This window comes from Microtus oregoni, unplaced genomic scaffold (assembly GCF_018167655.1).
Source record: "Microtus oregoni isolate MIOR12 unplaced genomic scaffold, Mior012 000024F_ref0000369, whole genome shotgun sequence".
Lineage (NCBI taxonomy): Eukaryota > Metazoa > Chordata > Mammalia > Rodentia > Cricetidae > Microtus > Microtus oregoni.
In genome coordinates this window covers 36190302-36214296 of record NW_024543083.1, presented here as the reverse complement: position 1 = coordinate 36214296, position 23995 = coordinate 36190302, and the positions used below count along the sequence as shown (strand labels likewise).

The 23995-nt window shown below is 42.7% G+C and overlaps 1 protein-coding gene across 9 annotated transcripts in view; it reads right to left on the bottom strand.

Moving 5' to 3' along the window:
* Positions 1-23995, bottom strand: part of Nek1 (NIMA related kinase 1) — a 554120-nt gene that overhangs the window by 409931 nt on the left and 120194 nt on the right. For 6 of the 9 annotated variants that reach the window (XM_041673737.1, XM_041673742.1, XM_041673738.1 and 3 more), the window contains one exon: positions 21215-22412. The exons of the other annotated variants lie outside the window; for them this stretch is intronic. In XM_041673737.1, coding sequence (XP_041529671.1) covers positions 22399-22412 — 14 coding nt within the window. In that variant the 3' untranslated portion in view covers positions 21215-22398. Of the gene's footprint in view, positions 1-21214; positions 22413-23995 lie in introns of those variants that run through there. 9 annotated transcript variants of the gene reach the window in all.

The following is a 23995-nucleotide window of genomic DNA, read 5'->3' as shown; positions in this document are numbered from 1 at the left end:
AAATTATTTTCGTTGCTACTTCACAAGTGTAATTTTGCTACTGTTATGAATTGTAATGTAAATATCTGATATGCGATCACCATGAAAGGGTAGTTCGACCCCAAAGAGGTCACAACCCATAGGTAGAGAACCAGTAAATTAAAAGCTTGACCAGCTGGTCTTGTCAGGATTACTGAGTTCACAAGAAGTCTTCGTGAACAAAGACCCACTCCATGCTGGCCCGGAGCTGGTACCCCACCCAGCAAGCAAGTCACTCCACCACCACTGGTTGCAACTAGAATGCAGCGGGCAGCAGGGCATGCCCCAGGTGCAGCAATGAGCAGCTGGAGTCTAGATCAGTGTCAAGACAAAGGAAGCTTAGAGTCCTGGGGACAAGAGGAACACTAGACACGGAGAGAATTTCCAGCCATTCCAAATCCCCAGAAAGCTCAATGAATCTCACTTGTGGTTCAGGGTTTCATTTAAATCCCACCTTGCCTGTATCCCTCTGTTCTCTCTCATCCTCGTCCTTCCTCCCCAAACACCGACAGCACCTGCTAACAGTTCCCGCGATTGGGCATTTTCTTCTTTTTGCCTGTGGGCGTTTACGCATGTGCACGCCATGGGGCATGTGTGGAGGTCAGAGAATATGTGTGAGAGCTGGTTCTCTCCCACCACGCCAGTCGCAGGGATCGAACGCAAGTCATCAAGCCTGGCAGCGAGCACCTTCGCCAGCTGCGCCATCTCTTCAGCCTGACACTCACTCCTTGCTCAGTTTCCTGACATCAGGACTTGTTTACTTATCTGACAGAAGCAAGCCGATGCCCTCGAATGGAGAATTAACCATAGAGAGCAAGGATGGTATTTTCACCGCTTCACTTGAGATACAATTCATAGCTCGGTTAGCCACTCTTCAGAAATATCCAGCTCTGGTCTAGAGAAAGGGCGCAGGGGTTAAGAACAGCACTGCTGGAAGCTGGAGAGACATGGCCCAGCAGTTAAGAGCATCTGCTGATCTCACAGAGGGCTCAAGTTTGGTCCCCAGCATCCACAAAGGTATCTCACAAAAACCTGTAACCCTTGCTCTAGAGGGTCTCACACCCTTTTCTGGCCCCCACAGACACCTGCACACACAGGGTGCACATACACACATGCATAAAATAAAAGTTAATCTTTGGGGGAGGGGAAGAATTTTTACTGCACTTGCAGGGAAATCAAGTTTGGTTTCCAGCACCGCTCAGGCAGTTCACAAACATCTGTAGCCCTGAGCTCTAGGGGACACTACAACCTTGTCTGGCCTCTGCAGGTGCCAAGCATGCCATGCATGAAGTGTTCTTCCATGTATGCAGGCAAACATGCAGACACATGAAATAAAAACAAGTAGAATTTTTAAAATGTTTCCAAGAAGAAAGCTTACGAGCCCATGGCATTTAGCAGAGTCTTAGAATTAGAAAACCACTCTCACAATCGTAGACCGTTTTGATGACCCACCCCCAAACTTCACATTCATTCGCAATCATTCCCTATTTGTTCACAGTCTATGCTGAAATGGCACTTCCTCAAACAACATACCAAGAACCTATTACTGACCCGATACTGAAATATGGTCTTTGAAAAATTGGTCAGGTTAAACTATGTTCTATATTGTCAGTCAGATACATGAATTCTGAGAGAAGGCGAAGTGGGGAGATAGTCTTGAACTCATTGACAAAGGAGACAACTTCTTGAACAGAAAGCTGACAGCACAGGAACTGACCACAATCAATAAACGGGACCTCGTGAACCCGAAAAGTGTCTGTAAGGCAAATGACAACATTAGTTGGTCAAAGCAGCAGCCCACAGAAGGGGAAAAGATTTTCCCGAAATACACATCCAATAGATACCTAATATCTAAAATATATACAAAAAACCCCACAAATAACCCATATAGAAACAGAGTACAGATCTAAATAGAATTTTCAAAAGACGAAACACAAATGTCTGAGAAACATTAAAGAAGTGTTCAACATTTTTTGCCATCAGGAAAATGTAAATCAAAACTACTTTGAGACTCCATCGTACACCGGTCAGCAATACTAATATCAATCAAACAAGTGACAGCTCAAGCTGGCGAGGATGTATGGTAAGGGGAAAACGCTTCCATTGCTGGAGGGAATCACAGTGGCATTTCCTCGGGAATCTGGGAATAGATTTACTTCACGATCCACCTGTACCACTCTGGGGAAAATGTCAAAAGATTCGACATCCTTCTATAGAGACACTTGCGTCACTATGCTCATCGCTGCTCTATTCAGAACCTGGAAACAGCTTAGATCTCCATCCGCAAATAACTGGAAAAAGAAAATGTTTATACAACAGAATGCTGCTCACTCTTTAAAAAAAACCCACAAAATTCACAAGTAAATGAATGGAGTTAGAAAAAAAATCATCCTGAGTGAGGTGACTCAGACCCAATAAGATAATTTTGATTGTATTCGCCTATATGTGGATGTTAGTTCTTAAGTCATTGATGGGAAGGCTACAGTGCACATAACCACAGAGATTAGGTATAGAGTAAGTGGTTAGTGGGGACGGAAGGATCTCCTGAGAAAGGGAAAACAGTTATGAGTGGACAGGGATGTGGGAGGGGAAATGAAAGGGGAAGAAGAGAATATATGGGTAAGCGAGGGGATACCAGGAAGGGCAGCGGCAAATGAAGGGTTGTGTGGAAACCTACTACACAAGATATTTCTTAAAACATAAACATATATGAAAGAAATATAAATGGGATCACCAAATAGTAGGGGAAACAAAACCCCAATTAGATATCTCTCTTTACCAAATGAAAACTCCAGAGCCAGGAATTTAGTTAAATATAATTGAGTTTTTGGCCAAAGGTTCCATGGGAACCCCAACAACCCAAGCTATTGACAATGCTTTTGATTAGGCTCCACAAACTGTTGGAAAGATCCAATTGCTGAAGACAATACCTACAAACTCCCTGAACACAGAGAAGTTGATCTTGTGCCTACCCAGAACCTTCATGGCTTCAGACTAGTGTTTACAGTATCTGAAGGTATTTTGCATACTACCAGAGGAAAAAGGTAAACACCAGCCCAGTTATAGCTCTGAGATTTGCAAGTGTGATATGCTTGCAAGATGCGCTGGTGCAATCGTGGCACAAAGCTTTTGGGAGCAACCAATGATTCTGATTTGCCTGAAGACCCATTTCATGAGACGGGACCCATACATAATGCTGCTTAGGTAGCCAAGAACTTGAGACTAGATAGCCCTGGGACTATCTAGGGGAAAACCAAATACTACTGTTCTGATGAAGAAAAATTGAAATAGAATTGACTCATAACAACAGTTTGCTGTACTCATAGACTGATGCCTTCTTCAGTCACCATCAGAGAAGCTTCCTCCTTTAATTGATGGGAACAGATACAGAGACCCACAGCCGGACAATATGCAGAGAGGAGAGACCTTGGAACGCTCAGTTCTAAAAGAGTTACCTTCTTCAAATCATTCCCCTCAGAACTCAGGGAACCCTGTGGAAGATGAGTTAAAAAGATGCTAAGAGCCCGTGCAGATGGGCAACATTAAGGAAACAGAGCCTTCTAGACTCAGCAAAGCTAATGCACATAAGAAACTCAGAGACTGTGGCAGCACACACAGTGCCTACAAAGGGCAAAGCCAGATGGGTCCCAGCGCTGAGAGGGAGCAGTGAACGGAAGCCCCGATTCCCCATCCAGAAACTGTCACTAACTGACAGCCACACGCGAAGGAAAAGCTAGTTTTCTCCAGTGGGGTCTCTTCTGCTCAGATATCATGTGGGATAGCTATTAGCTGTTCACTTAACTACATCTGGAACTAATTAAAACCCCCAAAACCCCCAAACACAGGGCACACCTGTGAGGGACCTCTGTGCTGAATGTGAAGTGGGAGGTTCCACTTCTAATCTGGATCTTTGAGGTAGGAAGACACACCTTTAATCCAGATCTAATCAGGGCCATGCCTTCTGCTGGGAGCCTAGGTAAGGACCTGGAAAAAGGAAGTGGCTCTTGGCCTGCTCTCTCTCACCTTGCTAGCAAGTCTATTCCTCCGCTGGCATTGGAATCTACTCCTTCAGGATTCCAGCATCTGCTGAAGACCAGCCGAGACATCAGCCTTCTGGACTGAGCAACTTCTGGATTCTTGGACTTTTCATTCATGGGCACCCATTGTTGGATTGTTGGATTAACTGGGCCAAAGTCTGTAAGTCATTCTAATAAACCCCCTTTCTAGACATAGAGAGAGTCATTCTATAGATTCGGTTACCATAGAGAACCCTAACTAATATAATCGTGGTTTCTGTTTGTTTGTTTTTTTAAATATGATTTCTGTGTAAGAGAATATGTATATATCTTGTGCGCTCTCTCTTTCTCTCTCTCTCTCTCTCTCTCTCTCTCTCTCTCTCTCTCTCTCTCCTGTTTTCTAATTAGAGAGAGAAAGAAAAGGTGTGGATTTTGGTGGGTGGGGAGAACCTGGGAGGAGTTGGTGGAAGGGAAACCATGAGCAAGCCCCAGCAGGATCTTTCCTAGACAGTTAAGAGGGAACAAGGTCCTACCTGATTTGGGTTTCAGGTTTCTAACCTCTAAAATGCAGAATTAATTTCCCGTTTTCTGAGATGTCCGGTTTGTGGATCTTTGTTCTGGGAACCCGGGGACATAATGGAAACACCAACAACCCTGCTTTCAACCTAACCCTAGTATTTAACCCTAGTAAACCATTAAATCATTGTTTTTGGCTTTGTAGATAGTGTTTATATGCATATAATTATAGAGTTATAGGTGTTTTGTTACTGGCTTCTTTCACTTTCCATGTTTCTTTTAAGAAAAGGTTTGTTTTATTTTAATTGTGGGGGGGGGGGCGTGTGCACAGGATGTGCACATGAATGCAGGTACCCATGGAGGCTAAAGGCTTCAGATCTGCCTTGATTTGGATGTAGGCACTAACTGAACTTGGGTCCTTTACAAGAGAAGAGCTAACTAGGAGCCCTCGCTTGTTTTATTTTGAAAGGCAGAACATGTTTGCTGCAGTGCGTGTGAGTGTTTCAGGATTTTTACTGCTGACTAGTATTCCGTGGTATGGGCACACCATATGTAGTTTATGTGCCCATCAGTTGGGAAGCACTTAAACTATTTCTCCTTTGTGTCCTAATGTGGGAATTCTGCTCTGAAGAGTTGTATGTGAGCTTGTGTGAGTGTGCAGTGTGTCTCCAAGCATTTCCATTCCTTTGTGTGCTCCCTAGCAGCTTGAGAAGGTACAAAGTGGCCACCAACACCTCTTATCTTCCCCACTTCTGAGCTAGGGCCCCATTCAGGCTACACAAACACTATTCCAACATTACAGCACTATTTCAAAATAGTTATTTCTTTTACGTCTTAGTTAGGGCTTTATTGCTGTGAAGAGACACCATGACCACAGAAATTCTTTTAAAGGAAAACATTGAATTGCCTGGCTTACAGGTCAGAAATTTAGTCCATGATTGTCAGGTGTGCACGGTAGCATGCAGGCAGACATGGTGCTGGAGAGGTAGCTGAGAGTTCTACATCTGGATCCACAGACAGCAGGAAGAGTGTCTACTAGGCCTGACTTGAGGTTCCGAAACCTCAAAGCCCATCACCCAGTGATACACGTCCTCCAGCAAGGCCACACCTACTCCAACAAGGCCACACCTACACACACACACACACACACACACACACACACACACACACACACTCCTATTCTCTTCAAAGCATATAGTCTGTTGCCCAACAGCTCAGTGCTGTTTCTCTCTGTGATGTTTTGATTAGATAAGTGCATATTTCCAATAAATGTTTGTTCCAAATTGCTGCATTTATAACTCAAGCCTTCGTTCCAAGCTTTCTTGTTTATTTTAAAGACTATATTGTGTTTTGTCATGGCCTTTGACTAAAATAATGAGTTCACTGATTCATTTTTGAATTTTAAGTCTCTAAAATCAGCTCTGCACTGGGAAATGATTCCCAGCTAGGAAACAGAGACTATGACATAAGGCATGTGCCCTAAACATTCATGTTGCGTTTGGGGGCCCTTCCACCCCTACCCCAGCTGTGTGTTTGCACCAGGGCATGAAATCTACTGACTTGCTACAGACTTGCTCTCTTGGAGAAACGTTAGGACAACTTAAGAAAGGCTGATCCTTGACAGATTTACCTACATGCAGATGGCATACCAAATTTATTGGGTGATCTTCATAAGTAACGAACCCAGCCTGAGGGCCGCAGCCGAGGCTGAGCGCTGGGGTGTTTCTTTACTGTGAGAGTCTCTGGAATTGAGTCTCCAGCAACAACCCCCTCCCTCTCCTCAGAATAATAATAATAATAATAATAATAATGATAATGAAAGTTAAGAAAGGAAACCGAATATACAAGGCCCCTTGTAGTTGTGAGTGGCACCCTGTTTGGGGGCAGATTAACGGCTGGGCTGTGACTATTCAGAAAACACTTTGGAGATGTGAAACCAGGGGCCTGGAAGCCAAGCTCGACTTCTGTGTGATGAAGTGATAAGCATTAAGTCTAAGAAGGGCAGCCGTCTTGTGGGGAAGTCCGAGGCAAAGAAGTAGCTTAACTCCAAGGAAGTATTCCAAGTCCATTCTAGCGAAAACTGGACGGCTGCCCCCATCTGTTTTCCTATTTGCAGGTCACTTTTAATTTAAATTGTTTCACGACAACTGTCCCAAGTTTTACTGTTCTAGGAAGCACTTTTGTGCTCTCAAGAAAAAAAATTAAAAAAGGAATAGTACAATTCCCTAGTAAAAAGTCTTTGTGACTTCCCGGGGCCCGGACGCAATCATGGTGACCCGCGGATGCCTCTTTCGGAGACGACCTCTTTCGGAGTGACGTCAGGAAGTTATGCAGGGCATCACCGGAGTCACGGATGGATAACTGCGTTTGGCAGTGCCAGGAGCCGTGACTGCCATAGGGTGCAGTCTGCTGAAGCTTGAGCTGAAACCACGGAAGATAAAGGGAGCTGGGTTTTTTTGAAAATAGTATTGCTTTTCACTCACGAGTTCCTTTTAATCAAGCACTCTCAATAAAGAAAGCCGTTTCCAACTGAAGCTTTAAGTTTCCCTTTCTGGGCGAGAAACATTCTGTGCCAAATGGAAAAGTTATCTGATGAGGCTCAATAACTTTTATTGGCGAGTTTGGAGGAATGTATCATTTTGATTGCTTTTGCCTAATTATTAAAAGACACAAACCTTATACTGAAGATATTTTCTTTTCCAGAATTTCCAAGGCTATAAAGGATTTCTTTATTCATCTAGTTAATGAGCCTTGATCAAATACTTACTATCACCCAGGCACTAGGCCAGATGCTAGAAACGCGAAGTTGAGTAAGACCGTCTATGGGCTAGCTTCACTAAGCCATTAGAGAAGAAATGTCAAATCCAAACTTTCTCAGGGGCTGGAGGGAGTGCTCGCTGCTCTTACACCCACCCATATGTATGCAGCATTACAACAGCCCGCAACTCTAGTTCCAGGGGATGGCATGACCTCTCTCAGCATCTGCAAGCACCTGCATCCATGTGGTGCTCATACATACCTCCGACTCCTGCCACCCAAAGTATATAGAAATAAGTAAAATAAAAAACTAAAACTATCAATAAAAACTTCATGAAATGTAAGAATGGCAAAGTTTACAGTATAGATAAACCATTGAGGGGCCCATAGGAAAAGGGAGCGCCCTCCTGGGTCGTAGAACTTTGAAAACAGAGAGTGTCAAAGCCCAAGTGGCCACATGGTAAGGTGCGGTGTAAAATACGGGAACTTGTAGCTGTTTGTTTGTTTGTTACTCTGGTCCCACGTTGAAACACCAAAATTTTGGTTGTTTTCTACTCTTTACTCTTTTGGGGGGGCAGCCCCCCCAAAAAAACACATGGAAGCTTATTATTACTTATAAATGCCTGTCCTTAGCTTCTTTTGTTTCTACAGCCAACTTTTCTTAACTTAAATTGTGCCATCTACCTTTGCCTCTGGATTTTTGTCTTTTTATACTCCCACATCTTACTTTCACTCTTGCTCCGTGGCTGACTGGATGAGTGTGTGGTTGGTCCCTGGCACCCTCCTCTCCTTGTTCTCTCCTTCCTCCCTATTCCAGGTTTCTCCTCCTATTTAATCTCTTTGCCTGCCAGCCCCGCCTATCCTTGCTCTCCTGCCTCACTACTGGCCGTTCAGCACTTTATTAGACCATCAGGTGTTTTAGGCAGGCAAAGAATCGCAGCTTCACAGAGTTAAACAAATGCAGCATAAACAAAAACAATATATCTTTACATCATTAAGCAAATGTTCCACAGCATAGACAAAAGTAACATACCTTAAAATAATATTCTACAATAGAAACCATAATGTACCAACCATCAGCCATCTTTACAGTACATCAATAATTTTTTTATTTAGTTGTACATTTATTTATTTTACATCTTGAACACAGACAGTTTCTCCTCCCTCCTCCACTCCCTTCTGCTGTCCCTCTCACACCATTACTTTATACCCTACCTACACATATCATTTATATCACTATTCACTTGAAATTCTTCTTCTTTGTTCGTTGTTGCTTTTGAGACATCTTACCATGTATCCCTGGTGGACCTTAAACTCACAGAGATCCTCCTGCCTCTGCCTCCTGACCAAAGGATTGCACTACCAGCTGTGGCTGACATTATTCTTTAACACAACTAACTCCAAAAGATCAAGTTCAGTTTTCAGTATGCTAATCGTGCTTTTCTAATGACATTTATTCTCTGTGAGAAGTATTCCCTTTCAGAAGACCTTTCTGAGGCTGAGGAGATGGTTCAGTTGACAATGTGTGCTTACTCACAAGCGTGGGCACCTGGGGTTGGCTCCCCAGCACCCATGTAAAACAGCCAAGCATGGCGCTGTGCCTTTGTATCCCTGGTGTTAGGGGCGGGGAGGGGACAGGGACAGGCAGTCAATGAGCCCCTTGTTTATCCCTGCTGCCCGGCTAACTTACACCTGAAATAACCACACAGAAACTGTATTCATTAAAACACTGCTTGGCCCATTAGCTCTAGTTTCTTATTGGCTAATTCTTACATCTTAATTTAACCCATTTCTATTAATCTGGGTATCACCATGTGACTGGGGCTCACCGGCAAGATTATAACCAGCGTCCATCTCAGGCAGGAGATCCATGATGTCTCTCACTCTGCCCTTCTTCCCAGCATTCAGTTCTGTCTTCTCTGCCTACCTAAGTTCTGACCTACCAGGCCCAAAGCAGTTTCTTTATTCATTAACCAATGAAAGCAACACATGAAGAAGAATCTCCTACACCAGTGAGAGACCATGTCTCAAAGTGTAACTTGGAGAGAGACAAAGATGCCTGTAATCCAACTTTGGCCTCCAAATACCAGCGTGTACACCCCTATATACATGTTCACAAACATATACCACACACGTGGAAAACATACTTCTATATGTTGTACATGTGTCCTAGGCTTCTGTCTCCTTTCCCTTTCAACTTTCAACACTGTGACTTCTTTGACCAACTAGCTGCCCTTGAATTAATGGAAATTTATGTTCTGAAGCTGGCGACTAACCAGTCCCTGATAAATATTGGGGTATGGATGCCACCGTCCTTTGCCATGAGTGCGGATAATTTGACAGAGCTTCCCTGGAGATCAGGTTAAAAGGCTACTCCTCCCCAAAACTTACTCTTAGCCTGTCTCTGTCATCCTAAGCCATATTCCTCAACCGGGCACTTTCTTCATAGTCTCTTTCAGAGAAATCCAGAACTGCTGAGGAATTCAATTGGGCAGGCACCAGCACCCTCCACCACACTCCCCAATCATCTGTTTACCACCACCCAAAGGAGAAACTACCCACCCTGTCTTCACAAGGTACCCTGTGCGCCTGCCTCCCTAGCAGCTCTTGGAACATTAATCTGACACCTATATATTTCATTCCATGGAAAAGGAAATTCCTAGGGTTCCAGGCAGACAATTGGTATTCCTTCCAAGGTGAAACATTTAATCCACAGACAGACTCTCCCACTAGGTGCCTTACTTTCTAGCTATTACCAAAGAAATACCTCTCTTGCTTTGTTATCATAATTTTGTTTCTTTGGAGCTTAAATATTTGATTAGGATATGCTCTTCGAAGTGAGGAGCTTTGCATAGAGAGATTCTGGTCATATTTATTCCACTCTCTGCTCTTTCCTATCCCTCTTCTCCTTCCGCAGACCTAGAGGCCTCTGTGACCTTCTGTCCTTCCTCCTCCTGACTCCACGTGTGAGGACACATGTGATATTTGTCTTGGATACATTTTGCTTCACATTATGACCTCCAGTCCCACCCACATTTTTCAAACAATATAATTTCACTTTTCTTTGTGGTTAGCCATTGTCTCTCTGTACAATTTTCAGTACCTGTTCATCTACTGACAGGCACCTGGGCTGTTCCACAACCAGACCACAGGAAAAGGTGAAGGGACAATTACAGTGTGGAGGTTTCCCTAGGGCGTGGTGACATGGGCTCTTCTGTGTATCAACTCAGGAATAACACAGCTGAACCAGGGAAGTTCTATTTTTAATAGAAGTTCATACTGATGTCTGCATTAGTGGGTCTAATTTATATTACTGCCAAAAGTTTATAAGGGCTTGTTTCCTCCACATCCTTGCTAACATCTGCTGGGGGTTGTTTGGTTTTGTTTTGTTGATAATGATTCTAAATGCAGTAAGATAGGATCTCAGTGTAGTTTGATTTATTTGTATTTTCCAGACAGCTACAGATATTGAATATGTTTCCATTGGCCATTTGTACTTCATTACACAAGTGTTCATTTGTCATCCCATTTATTGATTGTATTGTTTTCTCCCTTGTCAGTTAAGCCTTTGACGTTTTTGTTATATATTCTGCAGATGAATCCTCTGTTGCATGGATATCTGGGGAAGACTTTCTCCCATTCTGTAGGCTGTCTTTTTACTCCTGTAATTGTTTCTTTGACTGTATAGAAGCTTTTGAATTTAACTTAATTCTGTGTTTAATTCTTGCTGTTTTTTTTTTACTGAGATACTGAGATGCTTTGCTCAGGAACAGTGTTGTGATCTAGTTTTAGAATTCCACACGTGAGCCGGGCGGTGGTGGCGCACGCCTTTAATCCCAGCACTTGGGAGGCAGAGGCAGGTGGATCTCTGTGAGTTCAAGACCAGCCTGGTCTACAAGAGCTAGTTCCAGGACAGGCTCCAAAACCACAGAGAAACCCTGTCTCGAAAAAACCAAAAAAATAAATAAATAAATAAAATTAAAAAAAAAATTGCACACGTGGATAGCCAGCTTACCCAGCATGAAAAAGCTGTTTCCCCGATGTATAGTTTTGAAACCTTTGTCGAGAATCACACAGCTACATAGGCTTACTTCTAGATATTCTGTTTTATTTTCTTCTGTGCTAATAACATGTTGTATGTGTCAGGATAACTTTGTAGTATTATTTGAAGTCATATATTACCATATCGCCAGCACTATTCTTTTTCTCAAGAGTACTTTGGTTTCTGTGAGTTTGAGGCCAGCCTGGACTATAAGGCTAGTTCCAGGACAGGCTCAAAGCTACAGCAAAACCCTGTCTTTAAAAACAAAAACAAAAATAAAACTAAAACAAAACAAAATAAAAACGAGTGCTTTGGGTACACAGAATTGTATTTTCCCCTTTTAAAACTTGTTCCATTGCTTTTGATTTATTTTAGTGTGTGTGTGTGTGTGTGTGTGTGTGTGTGTGTGTGTGCAGGTGCCTGCAAAGACCAGAAGAGGAATCCCTTGAAATTGGAGCTTCAGGTGGTTTCAACTGCCTGACATGGGTGCTGAAAACTGAACTTGGATCCTATGCAAAAGCAGCAAGCACTCTTTACAGCTGAGCCATCCTCCAGCCTCAGTCCTGACTTTGATTTTCCTCAATTCTCTCAGCAATCTCGTGCCTTCTTTCTCCTTTCCATTAATTTCCTTTTTCTCCTTACTGCTTCATAATATATTATTTGTAAAACCACCGTGGAGAATACAGATTGTAAGAGTAAGAGAATGCACATCTCTTAGAACTGCTGAGTTGGCTCAGTGTGTACGGGCACTTGCCTCCAAACCTGATGACCTGAGTTCTATTCCTAGATAGCCACATCGTGAAAGAAGAAATCCAAGTCTTGGAAATTGTACTCTGGCCTCCTGACCTCCACAGGAACTCTGATGTATCTGCCTCTGACCCCTGTAACTCTAAATAAAATATAACAAATTTTTTTTCAAGGAAGATACGATTTGAAAAATATGTAAATATGTCACTAATTATCATTTGAATTTCACTAATGCATAATTATATGGAATTTTACTCTTTAGTCCACGGTCTCCTATTTTACTTATTTATGGTCAGCGAAGGCCTGAAAAATATTATAAAGAAAATTCCCAAAGTAAATAATTTCTAAGTTTCAAATGTCACATCAATCTGAGTAGCATGATCAAACCTAGTATACCTGTCTCTGTCCTTCCTGGGCCGTGCGTGACTCAGCCTCTGCGCTGTGTCCACCCTATATAAGCTACGGTCACTAGTCACTGCACACTGTGTCCACCCTGTATATGACTGTCACTAGTCACTGCACACTGCGTCCACCCTGTATATGACTGTCACTAGTCACTGCACACTGTGTCCACCCTGAATATGACTGTCACTAGTCACTGCACACTGCGTCCACCATGTATATGACTGTCACTAGTCACTGCACACTGTGTCCACCCTGTATATGACTGTCACTAGTCACTGCACACTGCGTCCACCCTGTATATGCACTGTCACTAGTCACTGCACACTGTGTCCACCCTGTATAGGACTGTCACTAGTCACTGCACACTGCGTCCACCCTGTATATGACTGTCACTAGTCACTGCACACTGCATCCATCCTGTATAGGACTGTCACTAGTCACTGCACACTGTGTCCACCCTGTATATGCACTGTCACTAGTCACTGCACACTGCGACCACCCTGTATATGACTGTCACTAGTCACTGCACACTGCGTCCACCCTGTATATGCACTGTCACTAGTCACTGCACACTGTGTCCACCCTGTATATGACTGTCACTAGTCACTGCACACTGCGTCCACCCTGTATATGACTGTCACTAGTCACTGCACACTGTGTCCACCCTGTATATGACTGTCACTAGTCACTGCACACTGCGTCCACCCTGTATATGACTGTCACTAGTCACTGCACACTGCGTCCACCCTGTATATGACTGTCACTAGTCACTGCACACTGCGTCCACCCTATATATGACTGTCACTAGTCAATGCACACTGTGTCCACCCTGTATATGACTGTCACTAGTCACTGCACACTGCGTCCACCCTGTATATGACTGTCACTAGTCACTGCACACTGCGTCCACCCTGTATATGACTGTCACTAGTCACTGCACACTGTGTCCACCCTGTATATGCACTGTCACTAGTCACTGCACACTGCATCTACCCTGTATATGACTGTCACTAGTCACTGCACACTGCGTCCACCCTGTATATGACTGTCACTAGTCACTGCAAACTGTGTCCACGCTATAGATGCTACTGTCACTAGTCACTTGGGATTGTCTTGGTTACCAAACCATCTTTCAATGTATTGAAATGCTTCTTTAAGTAATAATTACTTTTATAATTATTCCAAGGCACAAGAGTGGGAGGTTTGAATATGCCAAAGAGAAGCCGTGAAGAGCTTCTTCCTTTAATTATTTCTTAGAGTAGTGATTATTGAACTTAGGGCATGCTAGACAAGTTGTTTCCCTCTGAGCCATTTCCCCAGCTCAAGTGTTTGCTTGAAATGAAATAGTACAATTTCTTGACTTAATAAAAAGAAAGAAAAAGCTCTCCACTGCAGTTGCTAAGATCTGTGGTCAGAATGAATCTTCTGTCTGTGAAACTGTGAAGAAGAAAAACAAATCCATGCTACTTTTGCTATTGTGCCTCAAACTCCAATACTATGCCCAGATGCAAAAAAAAAAAGCACTAAATTTTTGAGTGAGAAACATGAACAGAAAGCATGATTTTATGGACGGCAGTGCTTTGCTCCAGAAAGCACAAAGACTTGCTAAAACAAGGAGTGCCTGGAAATGAGAGGCGGAAACTACCTCACTGCAAGGGCCAGTTGTACAAAATTAGGCATACGTTTGGGCTGCAAACCATGAAAACTATTGGAGACACTGCTACAGTGTGGGAAGGCAAGTGGGTGGTGAGATGGAGAGGCTGGTTAACAGACACAAAATTACAGTTGAATAGGAGAAATAAATCTCCGTGTTCTTCAGCACAATGAGGCGACTATAGCTAAAAATAGTATTCCGTATTTCTAAGCAGCTACCTGAGATTCCAAAAGGCCTTAACACGGAACCCCAGATAGAGGTGCAACTGTGAGTGGATTCAATGAGAACTAGAAAGGCCCTCTATTCTTGTAGGGAAAACATAGTTCTACACTATGTATTAGTTACCTGTCTCATTGCTGTGACCGAATGACAAAGCGTCGTGAAAAGGGAGGGCTCATTTTGGCTCACACCTTAGGGTACAGCCTATCACGGCAGCAGAGGCATGGCAGACAAAAGCTGTGACCCCTGCTTACGTTGCACTCACAGTCAGGATGCAGAGGACGGATGTGGCTGTTCAGCTTGCTCTTTTCTTCCTTCGGTCTTTTGGCTCCTTTTCTAGCCCCTGGCAGCTAGAAAGAGTGTATTGATTTTACAGTTTCAGAGGGTGAGTCCATGACCATCCTGGTAGGAGCCATGAAGCCAGTAGGCAGCCATGGCAGGAGCTGAGAGCGTACATGTTATGAACACCAGGGGGCAGAGAGTGAGTGTAGCGGTAAGGGCATAGGGTCTTGAAACCTCCAGGCCCCACTGACATACCTCTTCTGACCAGGCCCTGTGTCCTAATTCTTCCCAAACAGTTCTATCAACTGGGCTTGGAGCATTCAGATGGGGTCTGTGGGGGCTGTTCTCATTCAAACCACCATATTTTGTCTAGTACTTTTGGCATCGCTGAATCTAGAAAAGCCTTCGGGTAATGTCCCCAGGTGATTCTAGACCCGGGGGAGGCAGGCAACACTAACCATCACTCCTGGCACAAACAGTAGCCGGAGGGGCTGTATCTTCTGACAAATAAGCTACCACTACATTTCAGCAGAAGAAAAGGAAAGAACACGACCTCACGTAGGTGTTTAATTGTGAGAAAACTGATTTGGGAAGATGTTGGCCATTAAAATCTACGTGCGCATAAACGCAGAGTCAGTGTTGGTCTGATAGTTGTGGGAGAGCAAATTAACTCCCATCCTGTTTGGTGATGCTGCAGAGCATGTGACAGAGCCATGCTCAGTCTATAAATAAAATGGAAAGTTCTAGAAAGGCTTGGTGACAGCCATCTTGCTTATGGAATGGCTCTAATATTTTCTCCAGAAGCTGGGAGAGGAAGGGTTGGAATTACATGTCTGTTAGTGATGGACAATAAACCTACCAACCTGAGTATATTTGTTATGTATACAGTGAGGTGATATTTTTGATGTTTTATTAGCATATATCAATTATAGATCTTTTCTTACATGTGTGCGTTTTGATCATAGTCATTCCCCATTATCCTTTCTTGTGTCTCCCCCACTGCTGTTGATCCTTTTCCTTACTATGCTTCTACTTGTGTGTGTGTGTGTGTGTGTGTGTGTGTGTGTGCTTGCGTGTGTGCCCCATATGAGTTTAAATAGGTTGTTTACAGGAGCATGTGTAAAGAGTTATTTACAGGTAACTCATCAGTGGCTACAGAGCTGAAGAAAATGTCTTTCCCCAGCAGTCATTATCTGCTGATAGAGCCTCAAGGAGAGTAGGGGTTCATGGGCCCCTCCCAGCTCCTCAAGGAACACTGATAGGCTGTCTTGTGCAGGCTATCACAACTGCTAAGGGTTTCGAGTGCAACGGTCATGTCATGCCAGGAAGACAGTATTCTACAGCACTACAGTCCTTACTCCAGGTCCTGCATCCTTTTCACCCCCTTTCTGGATGTTTCCTCAGTCTTGGAAGAAGTGATACAGACATCCTTTCTATGCTGAGTATTCAGCTGTGACGTATTCTTAGTTCTCTGATAGATTATGTGTCTCCAGATTGACGGCTTGTTATTGTTTGAACGTGCAATGTCCCTCTTAGGCTCGAGTGTTTGAGTACTTGGTCCCCAGCTGGTGGTACTGTTCGGAAAGGTTATGTCTAGAACATTTGGAGTTGGAACCTTTCTGGAGGGCGCATGTCACTGGGAGTGGTATTTCAGGATGTATAGCCTGCCTCTACCTACTGTTCTGTGGTTCCAGACTGCTAATGCACTGTGATTGGGCTGACTGCAAGCTCCCGTCATGCCTTTCTGCCCTATGGACAGTATCTTCACCTCTGGAACTATGAGCCAAACAAACCCTTTTGCCTTTAAGTTGCTTTTGTTAGGTATTTTATTACAGCAATTAAAACTAAAGACAATTGCCCACTAGGAAAAAAAAAAGCAAAAGCAAGCAGCTTTTCTTAATCAACCTGCCAACAGAACTAATTAATCTCTTGGAGTGAGTTCTGGCACACCCGCATGGCGCTGAGCTGTGTAGTTCTCGGTTCCCTCTTGGTGCTCTCTTATCTTGGTTCAGGTTGGCTGGACTGGGTTCAGTGTATAGGAGGGAGCAAGTGGAAGTTTTGTATTTTTACTTCCAAATGCCACCCCATTGCTTCAGAACCTTGATCAAGACCACATACAGCCAGCTGAACTATGACTGAAAAAGCATGGGATAAAACCGGACTCTCTGAACATGGCGAACAATGAGGGCTGATGAGAAGCCAAGAACAATGGCAAGGGGTTTTGATCCTACTTCATGTTCTGGCTTTGCGGGAGCCTAGCCAGTTTGGATGTTCACCTTCCTAGACATGGACGGAGGGGGGAGGACCTTGGACTTTCCACAGGGCAGGGAACACTGACTGCTCTTTGTACTGAAGAGGGAGGGGGAGAGGAGTGGGGGGAGGAGGAGAAAGGTGGGAGGAGGGGTAGGGAAATGGGAGGCTGGGAGGAGGGGGAAACTTTTTTTTCCTTTTCTCCATAAAAAAAAATAAAAATAAAAAAATAAATAATAATAAATAAAAAAAGAGAACAAAAGACCACATACAGCTACCTGGTATCTGGTCACAGATCAGCATCTGCTGCAGCCTGCAGACAGAATGTCGTGTTGACTACTGCTGGTGCATAACATGCACTGATGCTGTAAAGGAAGGACAGAAGCCGGAAACTGCAAATGTCTGCTAGAAAGACTTAGGGAATGGTTTTAAAGGATTTCCTGCGAAGCAATGGAAGCTAGAAAAAGCATCCCTATAGGATACGTTGGTGGAGGATTTGCCCACATTATGGATGAAGAGGAAGGGAGGGCACGGTGAAGGCCATCAAGAGGCAGCAAGCGAGGAACTGGAAGAACTTGTGCATCTCCGGAGGAAGAGAATGGAGACTCGGAAGCAGAATCTTCAGTGTGAACACTACTAAAAGTTTCGCAAGTGTTTTGAACTGTCCAGACATTAAAGGGCAGAATTCTGATACACGATCAGTGGGCGGAATGTGGCATTGACCACCTGTGTGATCCCAGAAGCAGTACAGACATTGAAGTGATATTTTTCCAAGTCATGAGCAGGTTGCTTCCTTAGTGTTCTTTCCAAAACATTTGGCAAAACTTCAGCTATTAAGGACCCTCAACCATTATCTGCTGCTAATATGTAACCACTGACATCCAGGCTCCATGGTCCAGGATCCCAGAAGCAGAGGTCTGCCTTCAGATACATTGTTACAAAAGCCAGTGGCAGCCTAATGCCCGGTCGCAGTGTTCCTTCACACACTTCACCACACTGCAAGGCTGAGTGCAGCACCATCCATGGGGAGAGCACATTCTCATAACTAATCACTGGAGTGTGACGTTCCTGTTAATCTCTTACTGTGGCTAATTTATTGCTGTGTTTTGAATGAGAGACGGCCACCATAGGCTCATGTGTTTGATCACATCCTCAGTCAGTGGAGCTGTCCGGGAAGGAAGGCTGTGGAAACTTGGGGAGGTGGGCTTGCTGTGGTGAGTCATGAGGGGTGGGCCTTGAGGATATACCTGCACTCAGTCCTGTGTGTGTGTGGCATCCAGAGTGTATGTGCAATGTGACCAGCCAGCTTCCTGCCACCATGCCTTCACTGCCGTAATAGACTGGGACCCTCTCAAACTGTAAGCCAAAAGAGACCGTTTTGTCTGTTAAGTTGCTTTTGCTGGGGTATTTTATCACAGCAATGAGAAAGTAATTAAAAACTTTTATGAGTTAAATTTTATTATCATAAACACAAAAGGAGAAAAATAGTCTGTATATTAAACTGTCCAGCATTATTCAGTTTCTGGGTCTATTGAGGGGGCTCTTGCAGTCTTTACAGCTGGCAGGTATATTAGAAGACAGAATTCAGTAGCCCTTTCAAGGACATGCCATCAATAACCAAGCTTCCTTCTTCTAGGTCCAATCTCCTAAAGGCTCCCACATCTGCAAGAAGTATCTCAAGCTAGGCACCAAGTCTTCAGCAAGTGGACCTTTACAGGAGCTAGGTTCCAACTAACTATAATGTTGAACTACTATAGACCTTTCCGTGAGTTTATCCTCATCTTTGAACATGCATGACTTCTTTTTCCCATTTTCAAACTGGCCATCTTACTGTTATATTTTCTTTCCTCATTCTACATGGCATCTTTGTCAGATACATGCTTTGCAAACATCTAGCCTATTCTGGACTTTATATTTTTGGGACAGAATCTTTGGAAAAGTATTGATGTTATTTTAGCGAAGTCAAATTTTCTTTTGTAGTTTGTACTTTTAATCAGTTTACTTTGTATTGATTTCTCTGAGCAATGTTTGTAACTGTCAGTGTAGTGTGCATACTGTATATATATATGTATATATACTTACACATATATACCGATAATTTGTCAAATATGACAAGAATTTCACAATTGATGCTATTATAAATAGTATCTTCATTTTTCTTTTGAGACAGGACTTCAGAGCCCAGTCTGGCCCCAAACTTGCTATATGGCGGATGAGCTTGCACTGTGGATTCTCCTACCTCCACTTCCTATGCATCAGGACTAACAGACCCAGCTTTTATTTGGTTCCTGAATTTTGTGCATGCCAGGCCAGCACTCTGCCAACTGAGCCACATCCCCAGAATGTGCTTAGCTCTCTCTAGTTTTTGTAGCCACTATTTAGATATCTTAAGACTTTTTTGTATGTCCTGCCTTCCATGTCATCTGTGAACATTTTCCTTTCTTTATAATCTGAGGTGTCCTGATTACTGTTCATTACCTTGGTGTTATCTCCAGGACACTGGAAAAAGCAGCAAGCAGAAATCCATGTTCTTATTTCCTTTAGGAAGGAAACTTTAAGTCCACCACTCCCTGGGGGCCTTTATCCTTTCTGCTCCCTGTCTGCAGAAACTGTTTGGAATGGATGCCCAGTTCTCTCATAGGTGCTTTTCTTAGTCTGATGATATAACGATTTACATTGCTATTCACATGTTACTTTAATCCTGTATTCCTAGTATATGGTCCACTTGGTTACCATTCATTGCTTTCTGATTTGTTGTTGAGCTAGATTTGCTAACTTGTAACTTTTTCATCATTGCTCACTAAACAGGATTCCTTAGCTCATTCTCCCTCCAGCCGTTTTCCCCCCTCTCACTTTGGGAACAGGTTGTGCTCTCTGAAGAGGGACAATTTCCCCTGCATTCCAGTATTTTAGAACAGCTTGTGTAGAACTGGTACTGTTTCTTCCAGAAGTGCTTGATAGAACTTATCGCTGAATCCATCTGGACCCAATGGCTCATTTGTGGTAGGCTTTAAACTAAATTTCACTTTCACAATTAGATATTAGACTCTGAGTAATCAGATAGAGACTTCCTGTGAGCTTAGATAACTCTGTGGATTAAATATTTGAGATCCCCCCACTTCCCGATGCAACCAAATAAATTCTTGTTGAAGTCCTAATTACCAAGAAATGTGAGTGGACATGGACTGTCAGGCAAGGTTAAGTGAGGTCATAAGAATGGGCCTGGATGCTATAGGATTAGTCACACAAAGAGCTCACCTCCACTGTCGCCTCATGAGGAAATCCTATCTGCAACCAACGAGAAGCCACACTAGAAATCATGACTTTGGACCTGTAGCACCTATGACACTGAGAAAATGGATTCTGTAGTTGAAGTCACTCTTATGTCTGTTATGGCAACCTAGCGCAGATAAGTTTTGCTCCAAAAAAAGGCAGTTTTAATTATTTTGGCATGAACTGTTCATATTTCCTTATAATCCATTAGGTGACTGTCAAGATACAGTGAATCATCCTCATCCAGATATTTCTAATTATGTCTTAAGTACCTGTTAGTCTAGCTACAGATTTATCAATCAGTACTGCTGATATCATTAAATAACCAACCCTTGGATTCTCCAATTTTGTTTACAATAGAGTAATTTCTGTTATTTAGAAAAATAATTTCCTTTCTGATAGTTTGAATTCACCTCTGTATCAAGGCAGAGCTTAAGTTACTGAGTTGTTTGTTTATAATATAGTAAATTGTATTTTAGCAAACGATGGCAACCCCTGGTTTTGCTTGGCTCCAACCTCTCCATCCCCACCCTGCTGGCTCCTGTAAGGCTGAGGAGCCACAACACCCACTGTGGTCAGCCCATCTCGGCTGGAGCATTAGTATCACTGACTGTTCCTCACTGTTAGAAAACCATCTGCTCAATACTTTGCCTGGTGGTGCTGTTAAAGGTAGACCTGCTTCCTGCCCTTTCATCCCAGACAGGAGTCAGACCATTGCTTTCTGGCATATGTCTTCTAAGTATATGCTCTGGGTTGAAGATGTTTTGATAAAAGTTCGGTTCCCAGGATGGTAGTGAGGAGAAACTGTGGCCTTAGGAGGTCCTTAGGTTGCCAAGGGCTCTTACAGATTACGGTAACTTTCAAACGAGGGTTGCTTGAAAGTCTGAGATCAGCCTCACCGACTGCCTGGCATCAGTCTCCAGACGCAACGTCTTCCTCTGCACGTGCTCCTGTCATTGTCTGTCTACCTGAAGACGGTGCAGATACTGAGAACAGTGCTAATAAAGACAACTGATTGTACGCTTCAGGTACATAATACAAATTTAATAGTACAAAATAAAATATAAAATCAACTATTTAGTTCTGGATGTTAGAAATAATATACATAATAAAGTCAATACAGTACTAATAGTAATAAGAATCCACATTTCAGATGACAGATTATGCCCATCAGGTTGACTGGTACCCTAAGAAGCACACATTTCTGGTCTTATTAGGAACATTCGGACTGTAGACAATGAAGCCATGTATACTTGGCATATTCTGAAACTATAACTGTTCCCATATGTAGTTTCACATAACTGAAACCATGTGACCATCATTGTGATGACCTGGTTCCATCCTCGTTCTGAACAGGACAGGCAAACATTCCCCATACTAGTTACCAAACTGTCAGGGTGCTGAAAACAAAGGCTCCCTCCTTTTTAGCAGGTGACACTGAGGCACATATATGAGAGGGGTTAAAAACCAAAAGGGCGATTTTATGCTATTTTCTAGGTCCACGTTTAAATTTATAGCCTGATTTTTAGACACACTATTTCTGGTCCTTAAAGAGAAACAGAAGAAATTAAAGAACTTTTAAGTGTCAGGAAATACAGCTTCGCTATTCCTTCATAATGAAATCTTTCAATGATTTTTAGGATTATTTCCACAGTCTGTTTCCACCGGGCTAGCTCAGGAGATTCAGTATTTGGTTGAAAAATGACTTGAGAATACAAACTTCAAGGTTAAAATTTCATCTTCCAAATGTAGAGATTTGAATAGAGCCCTTGACAAGAATTATTTAATGCAAACCTGCTAGCCAGGATGAAAAATCCTAGACGGAAAAAAAGTGATGCTAAAACTGAAATGAAACCCTAGTGGTAGGCCTCTTATGATACAGGCAACTCCTTCCACAGAAAGACTGTTGCTAAAATTAGTTCCTTCTTTTGTGGTGAATTTTAACACTATTAATTCCAGTTCTGAGTCAAAGCTTTGGTGGACTGAGTTAAAGACATATACATTCTATAGGAACCTATGAGTCAGCTATAGAATCCAATAAACAAAATAAAATAGATAAAATGTAAGAAAAAACACACTTCTCAAATTTTTCATGCAATAAGCATGCCTATCTTAAATCTGGCATTTCTCATAAATAATCTTTATTGCCCAGGAAGCTTGTATTATGAGCCAAGTTCAAATGTTTTCATATAGTTGAATATTAAAGGATGTCCTGAGGATTATTCATCATTATCTGTAGAAAAAAAGAAAAAAATTAATTCACTTTATTATAATTCAAGCAGTATCTTGCTTTTTAAAAAGCATTTCCTCTCTAAAGATTATTAATGCAGTCTTAAATGTAATTTTATTATAATAGTGCATATTCACTGTCTGACATCCAGGCAGTATTACAAAGAATAAAGGTAAGTAAAAATTATCAAAGACAACCAGTGTTACAAATAAGTAAGCATAAATCCTCAGATTGCCTTCTGAAGCACAAATATCTCTAAGACAATCAGACTAAGATGCAGAATTGTGAAGTGAGCGCCCCACATAAGACACAGACTAGACAGGAGGATAGAGAAGTGCGCTTGGTAAGAAGCAGCAGGACTGGAAATGCTCGCTGCAGTCTCTGTGGGGGTGCCAGGCACCACTACAAAGCTTTCACTGTTTCTCATGGTGAAAACCTCACAGTAAAATCCACGTCAGAGTCAACGTCTGCACACTATTCCATCTTATGAGGACGGAACAATGAAGTAAACTATTCTTATGTAAAACCACAAGAATGTCTATTCTTAAAAAAACATTGTTGAATGAGTTAATAAGCACACTGATTTGCCTAACACTGCCAAACAGCCCTCTTTAGACCCCGGTAAATCCAAGGCATCATGTCAAACATTACACCCTGTGGACCCCACTGTCTGCCACGCCCTCGCTTCTGACGATGTCTGTAATGCTCTCCAGGATCAGCAAACGCGGAAATGCTTTAAAGATTCCCCGTGTTAGTTACTGGCCATCACTCACTGTCCCTGCTGCAATGTTCTGCATCCCTTTATACAGGATGTGCATACTGATCCAAGATAAACTGCCATTCATCTCTGAAAATCCAGTTTCGATGTTGTCTCCTTAAGGACCACCCCCAGCCTGCCTCCCACCAGTACTTCATGCAACTTGAATATATTTTCATTGCTTCCAATGTCACACACCACTCTCTATTATAACTTATTCGCTTTTACAGCTATAAAGTGCTTCAGAGAGTCAGGAAAGCAATGAACACACATATGCCTACCTAGCATTAACAACGTTAACTTTTAGTCCTACTGGTTTTGATATTTAAGTAAGAGTGTATTACAGGCTGTATACTTTCCCACTTCAGTGGCCTTCTTTTCTAGGGACATTTTTCAGCACACCCAAATTAATGTATATTCTTGTTGCTTATACTTTTTCGCTGCTATTAAACATATGCAGAAGTATATAAGCTTGTTTTAGATGTTATATAAATCACACGTGACTTATTTAACTTAGATTTGTGGGCATATGCATATTCACAGCTAAAGATTTGGTTCATTCATTTGAACAGCTGTATAGAATTTCATTACATAAACACAACATAACATTCCATCTAAAATGGATGAGAAGGGAAGGTAGATTGAAAGAAATCACGTGCTTAGTTGCTGATGATCAATGGGAGGACGTGGTAGTCTCTGCCAACCTACCATTGGCCACACTACATTCATTCAATTCTCCTTGTGAAGGAATTCTTAGAACCAGTTCTAAATAACTTACAAAATTACTACCTCTGTTTGACCTATGACTTTTGAAAGAGCTTCATATGGA